The sequence below is a fragment of the Neopsephotus bourkii genome, unplaced genomic scaffold, assembly GCF_033783945.1.
Source record: "Neopsephotus bourkii isolate Nb327-2 ecotype Australia unplaced genomic scaffold, CSIRO-AGI_Nbou_v1 NB_168, whole genome shotgun sequence".
Taxonomy (NCBI): Eukaryota; Metazoa; Chordata; class Aves; order Psittaciformes; family Psittacidae; genus Neopsephotus; species Neopsephotus bourkii.
Window position 1 is genome coordinate 11,721,204 of NW_026900684.1, and position 17,693 is coordinate 11,738,896.

General features: G+C 38.8%; 1 protein-coding gene across 4 annotated transcripts in view; it reads left to right on the forward strand.

The window, feature by feature from the left end:
- Positions 1-17,693, forward strand: part of DDX60 (DExD/H-box helicase 60) — a 45,239-nt gene that overhangs the window by 21,393 nt on the left and 6,153 nt on the right. For 3 of the 4 annotated variants that reach the window (XM_061372960.1, XM_061372969.1, XM_061372987.1), the window contains 15 exons: positions 670-765; positions 1,478-1,593; positions 2,149-2,294; positions 2,477-2,586; positions 2,683-2,787; positions 2,874-3,002; positions 3,834-3,961; positions 6,556-6,714; positions 7,905-8,049; positions 9,341-9,493; positions 11,374-11,478; positions 12,707-12,907; positions 13,952-14,056; positions 14,736-14,874; positions 15,527-15,648. In XM_061372960.1, the coding sequence (XP_061228944.1) occupies positions 670-765; positions 1,478-1,593; positions 2,149-2,294; positions 2,477-2,586; positions 2,683-2,787; positions 2,874-3,002; positions 3,834-3,961; positions 6,556-6,714; positions 7,905-8,049; positions 9,341-9,493; positions 11,374-11,478; positions 12,707-12,907; positions 13,952-14,056; positions 14,736-14,874; positions 15,527-15,648 (1,959 nt within the window). The remainder of the gene's footprint in view (positions 1-669; positions 766-1,477; positions 1,594-2,148; positions 2,295-2,476; positions 2,587-2,682; positions 2,788-2,873; positions 3,003-3,833; positions 3,962-6,555; positions 6,715-7,904; positions 8,050-9,340; positions 9,494-11,373; positions 11,479-12,706; positions 12,908-13,951; positions 14,057-14,735; positions 14,875-15,526; positions 15,649-17,693) is intronic. The other variant, XM_061372978.1, reaches the window with a different exon arrangement.

The following is a 17,693-nucleotide window of genomic DNA, read 5'->3' on the forward strand; positions in this document are numbered from 1 at the left end:
CAGCAAACCTGCTGAGGGTATGCTTTTTCCCATCATCGAGATCATTAATGAAGATGTTAAACAGGATCAGGCCCACTATTGACTCCTGGAGTACAACTCTTACTTACTGGCCTCCAGCTAGACTTTGTATCACTAATCACCAACTTGTAAGCACAGCCTCCCAACCAGTTTTCAGTCCAACACTTTCATTGTCTGCTAATTTGGCTCATTCTTCAACAGCTTGTCTGTTGGGATCTTGAACAGATGTTGTCAAAATCTTTATTGAAGACAACATCCTCTGCTCTCCCCTCATCTACCAAGCCAGTCATTTCATGATAGAAGTTTCCCAAGGTTGGTCAGCATGACTTCCCCTTCCTGAATTCATGCTGAATGCTCATGATGACTTTTTTGTTCATGTTCTTTCTTCTTCTCCATGATTGGAAATTATTTCCAGGATTAGTTACCATCTTCACAGGGACTGAGGTGAGACTAACTCATCTGCAGTTAGTTTCCTGTGTCTTCTTTCTTGCCCTTCCTTAAGACAGCAGTGACAAATCATTAATGTAATCTTGTTTACCTTGAAATTAAATACCTATACATGTTTTTAAATGCTTTTTTAAATACAGGGTCTACTTGTAGCTGATTAGTCAGTTTACTTGAAAACAGTGCTTTACAAACCTTTTTTCTTAGATACTAGTGACCGTGCCTCAATGTTTAGAAATCCTGATGCTGTCTCCTCGTTGCCAGAAGTGGGCCAAACGGATACAATATGTTATATTTGATGAGGTAGGCATCTTCCATAGTAACCAATGTAACAAATTTATGGACAATCTGGAAGAAAAGTGCCAGTGACAGTTTTTAATTGCATACATTATTGCTGGCAAACCCCCCCAACTTTCAGGAATATTATTCCAGACTTAATTACTTTTTCCTGTTTGCTGATTGTGTTTATATGCTTCAGTGAAAGAACTTAAAACCCTGTTGATCCTCAAGAGGAGCATACATTTCAGTCAAAGCTACCAGGAGCTTCCTATATTTCTCTCAAGCCATTCAGCTGGAAAACTAAAAGCCACCACTGTATAGTCTCAGTGGCATAAATAGAACATTACAGACTGGGATTGTAGAGATTTCGCATCATATTGTATTTGTCAGTCATTCCAGGGGAAAAGTCAATGATTAATTTTGCTAAATTTAAAATTCCTGCGGTATTCTTTCTTATATATAAAATTAATTGCTAATAACGCCAATGAGTACCTGGGGTACAAACAGTGAATGTAGTGTTGAAATTTTGCACTGATTTGCTACCTGGTTAAGTCTAGAAAGGGATTTACTGGACATTTGATTTGAATCTTGTGGCCATTTGCTGCAATACAAGAATTACTCAGTGTTGATGTTGCCAAACTTTGAATTTTTGCAAAACACAAACCAACCCATGTTCTGGGTGCCCTTTGATAAGGAACTTCTTATTTTCTTTTAATCCTTTTTCCCCAAAACACAGGTCCATTGTCTTGGTGGTGAAATTGGAGCAGAGGTTTGGGAGCACCTTTTGGTAACAATTCGATGTCCATTTTTGGCACTCTCTGCTACTGTCAGTAATCCAGAACACCTAACTGAGTACGTGTGGAATTTTCTTGCTCACAAGAGTATATTTAAATCAGATATGGTGGGTTTAGATAGAGAGATAACTACTATTGGGAGGCAACTGATTTGGAGTTGTATTGCTCTATGTATTATGCTACCGTTACTCCCCCAATTGACAAAAAATGGTACTGTAACTCTTAACTGCGTATGAGAAAAAGTGCCACTTGTTCCTTCAGACCCTATAATTGAACTGTGCAGGGGAATTTTGTAGGCTTTTGCATCTGTTTGAATTGCCAAAGCCTGATAAGACTATTTGTCCATCATCCATCAGAGAAGACACCTGCTCTCTCGCTCTCTCTCTCACTCTTTCTCTCCATATATATACATATATATATATGTATGTAATGGTGTTATTTCATGTTTTTTATTTGCATCCTGGGATAAGCTCAAGAACATTGCACTGAAGGTGGTGACAGGGGGACTGGAAATTATATAGGAGAAACTGAGCAGACTGTAGTTATTCATCTACTGTAGCTGTAGCAGTTTTCTTAAAATATATTTTGCCACTTTATTTTATGTGCACTGTAGGTGGTTGCAGTCTGTGAAGAGGTATTGGCAACGTGCCGAGAATAGAATAAAAAGAAGCTCTACAAACTCTGAGAAGAACTTTACAAGAAACTATAAAGGGAAATTTAAAGTACAGGAACAAAAGCAATCATATCGTGTTAGACTAGGTGTGTATCAGAGTATTTTGTAACTATGAAATAAATTCAGCTAAAACTTTAATCATGGTGTATGAACTTAAGCATATTTCATTTTGCTTTTTTCTTTTAAGTAACTATAAGTCTTGCAGGATTAAGTACTTGCCTTTTAACACACTCAAGTGCATCATGACAGTATTTTTGTCTCTTCTCAGTTTTGTATGAAGAAAGATACAACGATTTGGTAAAGTATGTGTGTTCTCTAGAGAGCGGGGATTTTCTCATTGAACACTGTCATCCATGTGCTGCATTAACAGTCAATCACGTAAGCATAATACTGGGATCAACATTGCGTAGCAACTGTTACATGGATTCCATCAAAATAATTCCTTTATTTTTCTTTTGTTTAAACTCCTTGAAGATTGAGAACTATGGTATGCCTTCAGATCTTTCCTTGTCTTCACGAGAGAGCATCCAGCTTTATGACACAATGGTAAAAGTCTGGCGAGAGTGGCCGAGGGCCAAGGTGTGTATACACAGCTGTGGGCAAAATGTATCAAAATAAATTGCTAACAAATTACTGCTATGTTTTATATTAATGTTGTTTTCCAGGAGCTAGATCCTGAGGCATTTGTCTCTTTCAAGAATAAAGTACTAATAAAAAAGGCAGATGTGAGGAAATATGAACAGGAACTGAAGAAAGAACTTAGTGAATGGATTGCTCTTGGCCAAAGACAGAAGGTAACAGTTGGTACTGGGCACTTTCTTAAGATTGTGTACACTTCAATATAATTATAATAATAATAATAAGTAATACTATAATAATAGGAGTTTCTTCTCCCATAGTTATTACTGATTAGCTACTGCTGTACTTGAAAGATAAGCACTAATATTTGTGGCATTTCCATAAGCATTTTCAAGGTTATATTTTCACAAGTTTTTCTGGGAAACAGACTTCTGATACTGCAGTGAGATTTCAGTTCCTTATTCCTTTAGGTACCTCCTACAGTTGGTGAGAATATTATACTATAGCTCTGCTTCTTCAGTCTACCATTTTTTTGCTACTCACTTGAAACCTTTCGTGTAGCAACAGACAGTATGTATGTTTCCATGTAAAAGATAGAAATTAAAACCATGAGCAAAAAATCAAGTTTTTAATTGGAGGTCACCTATTCCTATATCATAAAAAAGAGTACGAGGTGGTGGTGAATCGATAACAAGAAGAAAATAAAGAATATCTGGGAAATACATATTTAAAAAAATAATTCATGAAACATGACACTTAAATGTGAAAACAGATCATAATAACTATGTTAGTGATACTTTATTATTTTCACTGTGATGGTAGCCATGAATGTTACAATAATTTGCATTTGGAGTTCTCACCAAAGTCAGTTGATAATTTGCAGACTTGTTAGACTGCAAACAATATGTGACTATTCCAGTTCTGAATAACTGAGGAAAAGAAAAAGAGCTGATAGAAGCTGGCAGAGGAAAATGAGGGCTTCATGTGTTTTAGCCTACAGTCAGAAGGTTCTGCCACTAAAATCTCCACAATACTACTTTGGTCAGGTGAATCAGCTGCTGGAGCATCTTAAACCAAAACCTGTGGATTGCTCAGAAAATGAAAAGTGGAAGCATTTTGCAAGCTTTGTTAATAAATTACATGAGATGGATAAGTTGCCAGCTATATTTTTTATGTAAGTATTTACATTGCATGTATTGTATGTGTATTGCCTATATTCAGAAAAAAAGGTATTGGACATAAGCATTGATATAGCTTGGCGTATGCCATTTGTATGGTGTTTGTTACCTTTGCTTTAAAACCACAAGGTAAAGGCCTACAAGCTCTATCAACTTGTGTATATTTATGGCACTAAAGGTTTAGCTGAAATTGAAGTGGGGAGCATTTAATTACTCTGTGGAACGGGTGGAATCCATGCATGGATGTCTGAAAAAATTACAAGAACCCGAATCACATTGCAATGAGAGTCAGATTCTTGGTTGCTTTGCCCCAGTGTAGTCAGTAAACTTTTGGAAAACATATGCTGTTTACTTAGAGGTGCAAATGGAGTTATCTGGGGGCAGGCTTGGTAGAGAAGAGGGTGGAATGAGGTTCTATTCATGTGTGTTTGTTACATGGTGGTGGTTCTACTGCAGAGCCTCTATCAATTTCACTTTACACCCAGTGACATGCATCAGTCAGCCTGCTTTCCACATATGTGAGGTGTAATTGTAACATCAGATACACACAGCTCTGAGCCTGCTGACAATACCATTACAGTTAATGATACTGCTAATATTAGCAAAGTAGGCACATACCTCAATGTTGGACTTACTGAAAAGAAGCTGCTTATTAGTAAACAGTTGTCTAGCACATATTTTCACTGTAGTAATGCAGAGAAACAATCATGTAAAAATGGAAAGCATTCTCATCTTGGTATGAAGCTGTGCCCTTCCTTACATCGGACGCTAGGGGTGGAATGCTCACTGCCATTCCAATTCTCGCATGCTTGATGCTGATAAAAAGGCATTTCTGAAAGAGCTCTAGAAAGCAAAAAGCAAAAAGTGAATGCACGTATTAATGGCCCATCTCAAATTACTCTAGTTCCTGGTAAAATATTTTTATTTCTTTTTCTCAGTGACAGCCTAATTGTAAATCAATGTTATGGCCAATTTCAAGCTGAAACTGACAGTTCTCAAAAGGACTTTTAGATATTTGCCGTTTCTTCAATAAGGGAGTAATTTCAGGGCTGCTCTATGAACTGCAGCATCATTTTGGGGCACTCAATAGGAAGTGCCAAGATGCTTCTCCATAGGGGAAATGGACAAGTGCCTTCCCCTCATCTACCCTGGAATGATGGGTCCTTAGAAATTCTTGGTGACAAAAGACTTGTCACCAAGTAGAGTAAAAATACCCTATCCAGTTGATAAATAATCTTAGTGAGTCAAGAACACATCCCAGACCAGTGAATATGCAGGCAGAACCTAGTGATATCAGACTGGAGGATGAAGTACAGAAATCCGTTCTCTAAAGGTCTTTTAAGGCACAGGGCTAGTGTAACTGCACTTGACAGACCCTCCAGTGTCTTTGTAGTTAGATAAAGACAAGAATTAGACAAATAAAAAACCCCAACCAACCAATAAAAAAAATAAAATCTCTTGAGTTAAACGTCCCAGTCCTGAGCAATTATGATGAAGGAGATAAGTAGCTCTCACAAGCAGTAGACAGTGACTTGGAGATTCATTGGTGCTGGTAAGCTTTTTCTCCCTAGGCTGTTACTGATGAATGATCTTGCAAAGCAGTTATCCAATATGGTGTTATGTTAGCGTAGAGTTAGTGGAGACTCCTGAGAGAGCAGGTATCAGAGCTGTAGAAGCCAAGCTGCCATCACAACTGTTGATGGTAAGGAAAAAACAGTAGTTGAGTTCTCTTTTCTTAGAGTCACCAAGGAAAAGAACAGGCTGGCAGCACTTCAGTATTCTTTATGGCTGAATAAACTCAACAGTAGAAATTAATTAGAACATCTAGTCTGAACTTCAAAGGGAAGAAAGAGTTTATGGCAAATGACTATTGTTGAGCTCTGGCATCTGTGAAGAGGAGAAAAGCTGAAGCAAAGAGAGATTATCTCCTATCCTTAAAATCTGTATTTGGTCTTTGTGTCTGAAAGGATCAAGTCCTTCAATTTTTGTTCCTGCTCTTGGTGACTGCCGGAGTTGAATGACTTGTGAATATTCTAATGGACTAGGATGCACCCTTACCCCATATGTTGCCAACACCTTGTATGATGTTAGTTAACAGGACCTGCTGCTGCAACAAGAACAAAAAAATACTTTTTGAGGGTGAAGCTGGAGAAGTGTTCATTCCAGTTAAACTCTAAACAGTCCAATACTGCAAAAGCTATGAGGAAGAACAGTTGTGTAGAAGACCAAGACAGTCAGGCACTGACTCTCAACTTGGGTAGTTGAGAAGAATTAAAATAACTTAAGCTGCAGCTGGCTTTATCTGAATGTCCAAGTATTCTGTTTAGGGAAAGGTAGAGTTGAGCATACTTTCTATAAATAATTTATTGGCAGAACCGTTTTACATTTTACCACTTTGTTTTGGAATAACAACAGTTCTAAAGTGAACGCAGACTATGATTTGGGCATGGAATAGAATCTAATAATTAGAAGCATATCCTTAACTATTGCCAGATAATAAGGGTCACTGCATACTATTATAACAGTATCACATATAAATAAAAACTTTATTAGAGTTCACCTAGCTGATGTATATTATTTGCTTTTAAAGATTTAATGTGGATACAGTGGAAAGTGCAGCCAAGAGTGTATTCCTTTATTTGCTGAAAAAACAAAGGCTTATACAAGGCTCTAATATCGAGAAGGAAAGAAACCGATTAAGGGCTGAACTACGAAAAGTTAACAAAATGGTAGGAAAATTCAACCCTGAGTAAGTATTATAACTATATATTATTAAAAAGATTACATATTATGATAGAGCATCATTTTGTGATAACTTGTTTCTGGGGAATGTACCTTATAGCAGCACATTCATTCAGCTTGCAGTACAGGAGTCCCTGTTCTTCTCTCTGCTCTAGCAACCCACACAGTAGGAGTTGCTGTGTGGCAGGTTTCAATCGGCAGTACCTAGCATATTGTTAGGCACTGGGAAGATACCACTGTTGCTGACACTGTGTAAGGTGCTGGCACTACAACATATGAACCAAAGTGAGAGACCTGAGTATATAAGATTGAGCAATTTAGATTAATTTGCTCCTGAGATATGAAGACACCAGAATGGCTATTTGCCTTGGCAGTAACTTTTGTCATGGAGCTCTTAAAACCCTGGTGCTGGGTCAGCCACTGTGGGAAGGTATTTTCATAGTTCAGCCTTGCCAAGGCTGGTTAAGGTGGAGAATCTCTCAAGTATGGCTTCACCTGAGTGGGTAGATGTTCTTCAAGTATTTGTCAGCCTTTTGCTTGGACTGTACCATATTTGTTTCACCCTTAACGTTGGATTTTCTTGATTTTCTGAACATAGAGTATGAATTTTTGTAAAGCATTTGGCAATGAAATTAAGCTAATAGTTATCTAGACTGTCAGGAACAGAAAACATCACGATTTTGTTCTAATCATAACAATTTATAGTGTATTCTTTGGACATAATATCAGGAAAGAATGAACTTGGATGACTTTAATAAAACTTGAAAATCCAGTAGGAATTTAGACACATATTTAGACATTGAAGTAGCTTGAAAATCTGACTCTAAATAGTTTTCCCTATGGCCCATGTCGTTAATGGCAATAAATCCATTGCATTTCTTTTTAATGTTTAATTCTTCTACTATGCAATTTTGGTAGCTTAATTTGCTGAACAAGATGCTTAGAGTTGCTGTCTTCATCTTCCTTTCATTTTTGTATATCCATATCCTCTCCTTCACCCAGAATTACTTGCTGTTTTGCATACATACCTTGATAAAATGAAGCTGTTATCAGTAAATGAACAGATTTACCTGCATGTTTGAACCTCCAGTTTAAAAGGGAATGAGTCTGAATCTTTCAGTACCAAAGAATATTTTAAAATTGAGGAATGTATGTGATTTACAGGAAAAAATATTTTAAATTGTGTACTGTATACAGGGATACCAAAAAGGTGAACCCCAGTAAAATGGAAAACACCGTGGTGCTTTTGACAAAAAAAAAACAATTGGAAAAAAGACTTAAAGAGCTAACTGATATCCCTTCTTCATGTACTTATGCTGATCCTAAAGCAGTGGATGAAGATGTAAGTAATTCACTGATGGTTATAACATGGTTATGGTTTTGTGTGTCTAAAATGCATGAATTGGTGCACAAATACATAAAATTCATGTATGATACAGTTGTACTTTACAACAGTAAGTATCAAGTTCATGAAACATTCTGAATATTTCCATTTACATTTTATTCAAGGTATCAATCTTAGATAACTTGTATGTTATGTATGGACAAATTTCATTCTGCCACATAAAAAGATGTTGACTCGTCCCTGGGATGTATGCTATTATGAATTGATTTCCATGAACTATTAGTAGTGCAGTTCTGTTACTTGTTGATTCAGGTCTCGGACTCATATTTTTCTGACTGAGCCATCAAGAGAGGCTATTTGGCACCTTTGTTCAATTATAAAAACATTTTTAAGCCCTTCATATCTCATAGAAATATTAATTAATTATTTTAGGTTCTTAAGGTTCTAGTCCCCAAAAGGCAAAATTTTCTATGCTTTTCAATGTGTTTATGACCCCTGAGGAAAGAAAAGGTGAGAAAGGCACTGAAAATCTGCAGATGTCCATCAGAAATACTAATGTGTATATTTGTATACAAATAATTAAGGAATGATTAGTGAAAGAGATTTGTGTGATGTGGTTTCCAGCAGCAGTGGGTGACTGGGTCTTGGTCCAGGAGATCCCCTCAGGTCTAAACTTCGTGAAACATGACTGTGGTTCATACAGCTCTCTTCATGGCTAGGGTTTTTTGATTTAAAAAGCAATTGTTATATATAGCTCTTAATTCAGAGAGAAGGTGCTCAAAATTTTGATGAAGTGTCTTGATAATACTTTTGGCTCATTGTGGTATGCCTTGAAAGACAGGAAAATTCTGTGTATTGGGACCAAACTTGAAAACGCTCATGATTCCTTATGCTGGGAACTTGGGATCCCAATGGCATTTTTGAACCACTGTCAGCCAGCATAGAAGGAGCACTGCTTCCCACAGTTGCACAGGGGTAAAGTCAGTGAAGAAATAGCTTGGATTATGGAACAGGTGACACTTAGCTGTACAGTGAAGTTCCAAAAATACTGGAAAAGCTTAATTCAGTGGTGTTTCTGAGTTTGGGAAAGGGAAGCTTTTAGCTGCATTGTGAGATGAGATGGTGATACTGAGCAGGGATGACAAAGGAGCAATAGATTATCAGCTTTATGAAGTTACTTAGGAATTTGTTCTGATAGCTATATTTCTCTATAGCACTTGGAACTTTATCAGAGAAGACTATTTTATTAACACTTCATTGTGGTTAATACTTTTCTTTTTATTTGTAGACTTTGAGGAAGATTTTTTATCGACTTAGATTTGAGAGAAGAGGTTATCTGCATCAAAGTTTGGCACTGAGAGGCATTGGGTATCATCATGCATCTATGGCCAGTAAGGAAAGACAAGTAGTGGAGATGCTTTTCAGGATGGGATATATCAAGGTTGGTAAATTGGGAACAGTTCTTCTTTTAGCATGTTAGTTTCTGCACATACTTAATGAAAAAAATATAGTTTAGCTTTCACCAATGGTAAAATATGTTGCATTTACTTTGTCATGCTAATTTAAAAAGTGTTGACTTCTGTCCACAAGTGATGGCCACACTATTTCTGCTAAAGGCTCACTTGGAATATTGTGTACAGTTCTGGTGTTCTCAACATAAAAAGGACATGGATCTGTTGGAACAAGTCCAGAGGAGAGCCATGAGGATGATCAGGGGACTGGGGCACCTCCCCTATGAAGACAGGCTGAGAAAGTTGGGGCTGTTCAGCCTGGAGAAGAGAAGGCTGCGTGGAGACCTCATAGCAGCCTTCCAGTATCTGAAGGGGGCCTATAGGGATGCTGGGGAGGGACTCTTCATTAGGGACTGTAGCAACAGGACAAGGGGTAATGGGTTTAAACTTAAACAGGGGAAGTTTAGATTGGATATAAGGAAGAAGTTCTTTACTGTGAGAGTGGTGAGGCACTGGAATGGGTTTCCCAAGGAGGCTGTGAATGCTTCATCCCTCATGGTGTTCAAGTCCAGATTGGACAGAGCCTTGAGTGATATGGTTTAGTGGGAAGTGTCCCTGCCCATAGGGGGTTGGAACTTGATGATCTTAAGATCTTTCCCAACCCTAACTATTCTATGATTCTATGGTTTGATGCTGTTGTCCTTCTTGGCCACTGATGTACAAGCTGGCTCATGTTCAGCTGGCCACCAGTCAACACTCCCAGGTCCTTTTCCACTGAGCAGCTTTCCAGCCACTCTTCCCCCAGCCCATAGCATTGCATGGGTTGTTGTGGCCCAGATGCATGACCCAGCACTGGGCCTTGTTGAACCTCATACAATTGCCTCAGCCCATTGATCCAGCCTGTCCATATCCCTCTGTAGAGCCTTCCTACCATCCAGCAGATTAACACTCCCACCCAATTCTGTGTCATCTGTAAACGCAGCAAGGGTGCATTTGATCCCCTCATCCAGATCATTGATAAAGGCATTAGACGAAACTGGCCCCTGTACTGAGCCCTGAGGAACACCACTTGTGACTGGTCACCAACTGAATTTAATTCCATTTACCACTGCTCTTTGTGCCCAGCCCAGTTAGCCAGGATTGCTGAGAGATGATTGAAAATGGCTTGGAGAGCACTACCATCAGCTCCCTCAGTACCCTTGGGTGGATCCCATCTGGCCCTATAGACGTATGTGTCCAAGTGGTGTAGCAGGTTGCTGACCATTTCCCCATGAATTATGGGGGCTTCATTCTGCTTCTCCTCCCTGTCTTCCAGCTAAGGGTATTGGATACCCAGAGGACAACTGGTCTTAGTATGAAAGGCTGAGGTAAAGAAATCATTAAGTACATCAGCCTTTTCCTCATCTTTTGTTGCTATGTTTTCCCACCATATCCAATAAAGGATGGAGATTAGCCCTTCTTTTGTTGTTAATGTAATTATAGAAACATTTTTTACTGTATTTTATTGCAGCAGCTAACTGAATGTATTAAATACACTCTATAGGATTATAGTACTTTGTATGGACTTCATGGAATGTTTGAATTTCTGCTCAGTTTCAATACTTCAATTTGTATTCCATGAAAGATATGGTATAAACTTGCAGGATACAAAAGTTTGATATGCGTATAGGATAGCTATATGAACTATACTAACGAGTCAAATTCATGTGTGTTCATCACTATGTTAAATTCATCAGGTTAATGTTTAGCTATATAAAAAATAGTAGTAGAATTACTGTTGATACAAGTTGGATAACACAGGTAGTTTTGTTTTCTATTTAAATGGATATTGCCATTTCTAATAGAATTACTCATGTTTGATATCTTACAGGTAGTCACAGCTACTTCATCCCTTGCTCTAGGAATCAACATGCCATGTAAATCTGTTGTCTTTGCTGAAGATTCTGTCTATTTAGATGCCCTAAATTACAGACAGGTATGGAAATAGAACACCTACTTTTTATTACAGGAACAATATAAATGTAGGTGCCATCACACACAAATTCAGAAAAAACATCTTTTACACATGCTTCTGGGTATGTTCTGAGTTGCAGCTGTTCATTTTGGTGACTTTTACTAATGTTTCAGAAATGCCAGCCCCCAAATAATGCATGTAGTCTAAAGACCTATTTCAACAATGAAGGTATTACAGTTGCCCAGTGAATTAAAGGAATAGGTTCAGCTTTCAGTTGTGGGAGCCAGAAAGACAAAAGCTGTTTTGTTCTAGCCAGAGTTTTACAAATGCATGAAAAATACACTGTAAGAATGTGCAGTGGGGATTTAATGAGGAAAAGAAAGATTGTTGACTGGATTAATTAAGTACATTTGAGTTCTTTCCATCTGAGAAGTGGCACTCTACACAATGCAGCACAGCAGTGTGTAGATGAGGTTGCAAATGCAATAAAGCAGAATGGCTCCAGTCATGCCACAATTTACTAGGTGGGCTGAGAGACTCTAACCTCTTCACTGGTTCCCATTTCCTGCTCTTGTACTACTTTGCAACCCTGCATTTTCATGAGGTATTGTTAGTTTGCCTCTGGCTCAGGTGGCTGTATAGGCCACGTAGAGCTGGTGGCAGGTAGCCCTCAGAGTCAGTGTGAGTGGATCTGTGCAGTAGCCAGACCTAAATGCATCTCCCTTCTGCTGCGCATAAATGATATGATTCCAGCTTTGTAACATCATCTGGTACAGGGGCAAGTCCCCACAATGGACCTGTCCAATAACTAGTGATCCAGGCAAGGGAGTACTTCCTTAGGAAGCTCCTTGTACTCCTTTTTCATATTCTCTGCTCTTTATTCATAGTGGGACTACCCTTTGCCCTAAATCTACCCAGAAATAATTCAGAGCTAAATGTAACTTGAAAACAAATCTGGTGTGTAGGTACAAATTTAAAACTTAGCTTGGAGAAATACGAGTATTGAAAGGACATGTGAGAGAATGTAAGTATCCAGACCAGTGTTTAGGTCTATCAAATATTGTAAGAAGTAAATCACCACATTTGTGTAAACCAGCCGTATTTGAGGTACAGTATATTTTGTGCACATTAATAATTCTGCATAAATGCTTTGTTAGGACTGCATAGATGGTATCAACATACACAATGTAGCTGTATTTTATTTTAAAATTAATAATATTGTTATAGTTATTAATTATTTTATTCTTAGATGTCAGGACGTGCTGGACGACGGGGATATGATATGACTGGAAATGTGTTCTTCTATGATATCCCAATGCCTAAAGTTGAAAGACTTATCAAATCCAACATACCTGAGTTGAAAGGCCAGTTTCCTCTGACTATTTCCTTAATATTGAGACTGATGCTGTTGGCTGCGAAGGCTGATGACGAAGAAGATGCCAAAGCAAAGGTTTAATTTTTTTCCTTACTAGTAATTTAATGAAATGTCTCCTTAACATGAGAAGAAAGTTATGTACTTCAGAAGTAAGCAATCTGCCTCCAAATGAAGTTGCATAATCTGCTATACTGCTTCTAGTATCTGTGCCATCTTTTCCACAGTATTGTCCACTTTTATGCATTTATTCTTTGCAACAGATATTATCATCATGTCATCAGAATGCTGTCAGGAAGGTATTTGTGGACCTTCCTGACAGTAACTGTTGCTCTATGCAACAGTTGCATTAACTTGGAGAATCGGGAAGTCTTCCAATACTTAAAATTTCAGCTTTATTTGAGGAAAAACTGTGAGCATACGTTTCCATAGGGAAAAGGGGAGCTGTGAAATGCTGTCTCAATTGAAGCAATGAGAAAATTTGGTGTTACTCACTTGCTTAAATTTAACTCATTTGTTACTAACTTTTTGGAATCAAAAAGTTCTTATTCTTGCCTCTTAATGCAGTGATACAAGTAAGCAACCCATGACCATGATTAAAATTGGTCAGAGATCTCCTCTTGTAATTATTAAGGAACTCTTGCCTCCAGACAGTCTGGTTTTTTACATCCACTTTAGACATCTGTTTTCAAGGACTTGATGAGTAAACACAGACATAGGTCTTAAGATAACAAAGTACATTGGTAAACTTCTATGTTAAAATATTAAAGTGACATTAAAGTGTAAGAACTAATTTCAAAACTTCCTGGGTTTAGTTTAATGATATTTAAATCCTTGTCTTTTAGATCTCTATATGAATTCTACATAATTCACTTTACAAACCTTAGCATAAATGTAGAAAATGAGCACATGTTTGACAGAGGATGGACTTTTTTTCACAAGCATTTCCAGGAGTTAAGCATTCGATTTACATAAAACTACAACATAACCCCACCCAGCATTTTTACCCTGAAAACCAAGTATGGAAACAAAGATAAAAGCTGGATATTATATTTCTTTGCTTGTTACAGTATCAGCATTTCCTTGGATTTCTAAATTATCTTCTTATGTTTGTTTGACCAGGCATTGTCAGTGTTGAAGCACTCGCTGATGTCATTCAGAAAAGAGAGATATGCTCAAATACTAAAAATCTATTTTGTGTTTTCCTTGCAATTTCTGATCAAAGAGGTAGGTTTTAACTCCTTCTCATAAAGGAGAGCTCTTAAATCTACAGAGTCTTATTTGTGTTAGTATGCTTTTATTTGAAGACCCATATACTTTATATTTCATAGCAATAGGCTATTTCTTTTTAGAAATTTAAGAAAATTGATAAAATTAGAGTGTTTTATATTTGAGGTTAATTCTGAGCTACTTACGGAATAAACTCAACAGGAAAAGTTTTGTGGTGTGGTTCATATAGTTACAAATTGATTAGGCAAGTAAGAGCTGTGTGTTTTGTATATAAAGATACATGCATGTGAAACGGCAAGGGTTTAAAGCATACTAAGGACGACACGATTTCCATAATGTTGAAAGAAATTACATCTGTAACAAAAAATTAGAGAAGACTGTAAATTACTGGTGTATCTCTCCATAATAATACTTTAAATTTGATGGAAACCATTTTGGAAAATTTTTATGTATGACTCCATTTGACTTGCAGCTCAGGACTACAGGCAGTGGGAAAATTGGTGACTTGTTTTTTAGGAAGGACCAATTTTTGCCTTTCGGTAGAAATTGCATGTTCTCAACAGGTACCCATGCACTAGGTTGAAGGACTATTCTTTTGAATGCCACCATTCTATATTTCTGTCATATCCGAGGTCACCCTTCACAACTAAGTGTGTTTTGCTTTTAAACTCAATAGTGCTACTTGGATCAAGAAGGTAAACCCATCGGATTTGCTGGACTTGTGACACACTTGTACTATCATGAACCTTCAAATTTCGTTTTAGTGAGCTTTCTTGTGAAAGGTTTGTTCCACAAATTGTGCCGGCCAATTAAAGGTAAATAATAGTCTCTGCATTTTAATTGTAGTCTGTGGTGGGCTCTCCAACCCCAGTGGTTCTGAAATATTCTGATGCCTCATTGCTGCTACCATCCTTTGCTTGCCTAGTCTTCATCCTCGTATCCTTGGCCTCTGTCCCTACACAGCATATGCTCATGTTTCTCATACATATGGCAATGTTGGTATCATGAACCTAAATGTATTGTTTGTGAAACATTCCAGTAAGTTAAGAAAGAATGCTATATGTAGAAAAATCAATAATTGTGACTCCAGAGCAATATTTGAATGTCTTACAGACAATAAGGTGATGACCATTCTGAATACCAACAGATTAAAAAAATTAGGTACTACTAATGTCTCATTACATAAGTCAAGTGCACTCTGTGCACTGAGATGTGCTGCGGGATATGAACATTTAAGAACACAGTATTTATTTGTACATACTCTTAGTTGCTTAATTATCTAGCAGAGTTTTTTGTATGTAGTGAGTTGATCTTTAGCCAGCATAACCTGTGTCATGACAATGGCAGCTGGGAAGAGTACTCCTGAATAGGAGGTACTGGGTTTTGGTTTTTCCTTAAAATTACTATTTTTTTTTTTTTCCTTTTCCACTTTCATATTTAACCCAAAACCTTTCTGTTCTGACATAGGTTCAACTGTTTTTTCAGAAAATGTCCTGGAAAAGCTAGTGCTCATTCTAGCCAACCTCTTTGGGAGAAGATACCTTCCAGCCTGTGCACTGAAATACAAACGCACATTTTGCCAGTCAAAGGTAGATGAAGCTTTGGTCTTTACTGTAACTCACGCCATGTTCCACTTCAAAGCATTTGTTTTCCTTTTGTCAGACTAGTGTCATTGTGGATGTACAGTAGCCTGGAATGCCAGCAGGTAGATGTCTGCTCAGCCACTCTCTTACTACTCCATCTCAACAGGATAAGGAGAGAAAATAGGATGGCAAAGCTTGTGTGTCGAGACAAAACCAGGCAGATCGCTTACCAGTTATTATCATGGGCAAAACCGCCTCAACTTGTGGCAAATTAATGTGTTGTCAATTAAAATGGGGTTTAGTAGTGACAAACAAAAGTTTAAAATTTCAGCAGTACCTTGCCCCTTCCTTCCCCAGGCTCAACTTTGCTCCTTCATTCCTGACTCCTTCACCTTCCCCACCCCTTCCCCAAGCAGTGCAGGGCTGATGGGAAATGAGAAAGGAGGAGCTGTGGTCAGTTCTTAACTCTCTCTGCTGCCTCTTCCTCCTCACATATCACTCTTGCTCCAGTGTGAGTCCTCTCTGTGGGCTGCAGACTTTCAGAATAAACTTGTTCCAGTGTGGGCTTCCCGGGGGCTGTAAGTCTTTCAGGGTACATCCAGCTGCTCTGGTGTGGAGGCCTTCACAGGCTGCAATGTGGATACCTGCCTCAGCATAGTCCAGTGAGATGACTGCAGGGAAATCTCTGCCCCACTGTGGTCTCTTCTGCAGGCTGCAGAGGAATCTCTGCTTCAGTGCTTGCAGCACCTCCTCCCCCGCTTCTCTGATCTTGGTGCTGGCACTGCTGCTTCTCACTCTACCTAATATTTTTTACCCTTTCTTGATGAAGTTTTCCTAGAGGTGCTGCACCTGTGCCTGGTATGCTCAGCTTTGCCCCATGTTGGGGCCATTGCAGCTGGCAGTGTCTGTCGTGGAGCAGCCCTGGGCCTCTTCTTACAGTAGCCTGCCACAAACTCTGTCTATTGCTCCCTCCCGTCATTTCCCCCCCCCCCCCCACCTTAAAACTTACATGCAATACAAGTAGCTAGAATAATGAAGAATGTACTTACTGGATAAAGAAGCCTTCATTTAACCATAGAAGTAACAGGGAGTGTCAGGTTAAAATGAAAAGTACCAGTTTATTCAAGTATGTTTCAGGGGTGACAGATGATGGTACAGTTACTGTCATGATACTGCAAAATGTAAAGGTATAAATGGCACAAAGTTTCTTTATACAACTCAAGTAACTCTTCCCCAAATGGCAATTTATTACTTCTCTTTACTAGGTTAGAATTTTGTTAGTTCTGCCTCTGACCAGGGAGCTGTAGCTTTGTGAGACCCAAAAGGACACCATTATGCTCTGTGGCATGTAACACTAGGCTTCGGGTTTTTTCCAGAAATGGGAGGGTGTTAGTAGGGTCAGCATGAACGTTAGTTATATATAGAATAGAATCATAGAATAGTTAGGGTTGGAAAGGACCTTAAGATCATCAAGTTCCAACCTCCCTGCCATGGGCAGGGACACCTCACACTAAACCATGTCACCCAAGGCTCTGTCCAACCTGGACTTGAACACTGCCAGGGATGCAGCATCCACAACCTCCCTGGGCACCCTATTCCAGTGCCTCACCACCCTAACAGGAAAGAATTTCCTCCTTATACCCAATCTAAACTTCCCCTGTTTAAGTTTGAACCCATTACCCCTTGTCCTATCACTACAGTCCCTAATGAAGAGTCCCCCCCCAGCATCCTTGTAGGCCCCCTTCAGATACTGGAAGGCTGCTATGAGGTCAGGACACAGCCTTCTCTTCTCCAGGATGAACAGCCCCAACTTTCTCAGCCTATCTTCATACGGGAGGTGCTCCAGCCCCCTGATAGTCCTTGTGGCCCTCCTCTGGACTTGTTCCAACAGTTCCATGTCCTTTTTATGTTGAGGACACCAGAACTGTACACAATACTGCAAGTGAGGTCTCACAAGAGCAGAGTAGAGGGGCAGGATCACCTCCTTCGACCTGCTGGTCACTCTTTTTGATGCAGCCCAGGATACGGTTGGCTTTCTGGGCTGCAAGCAC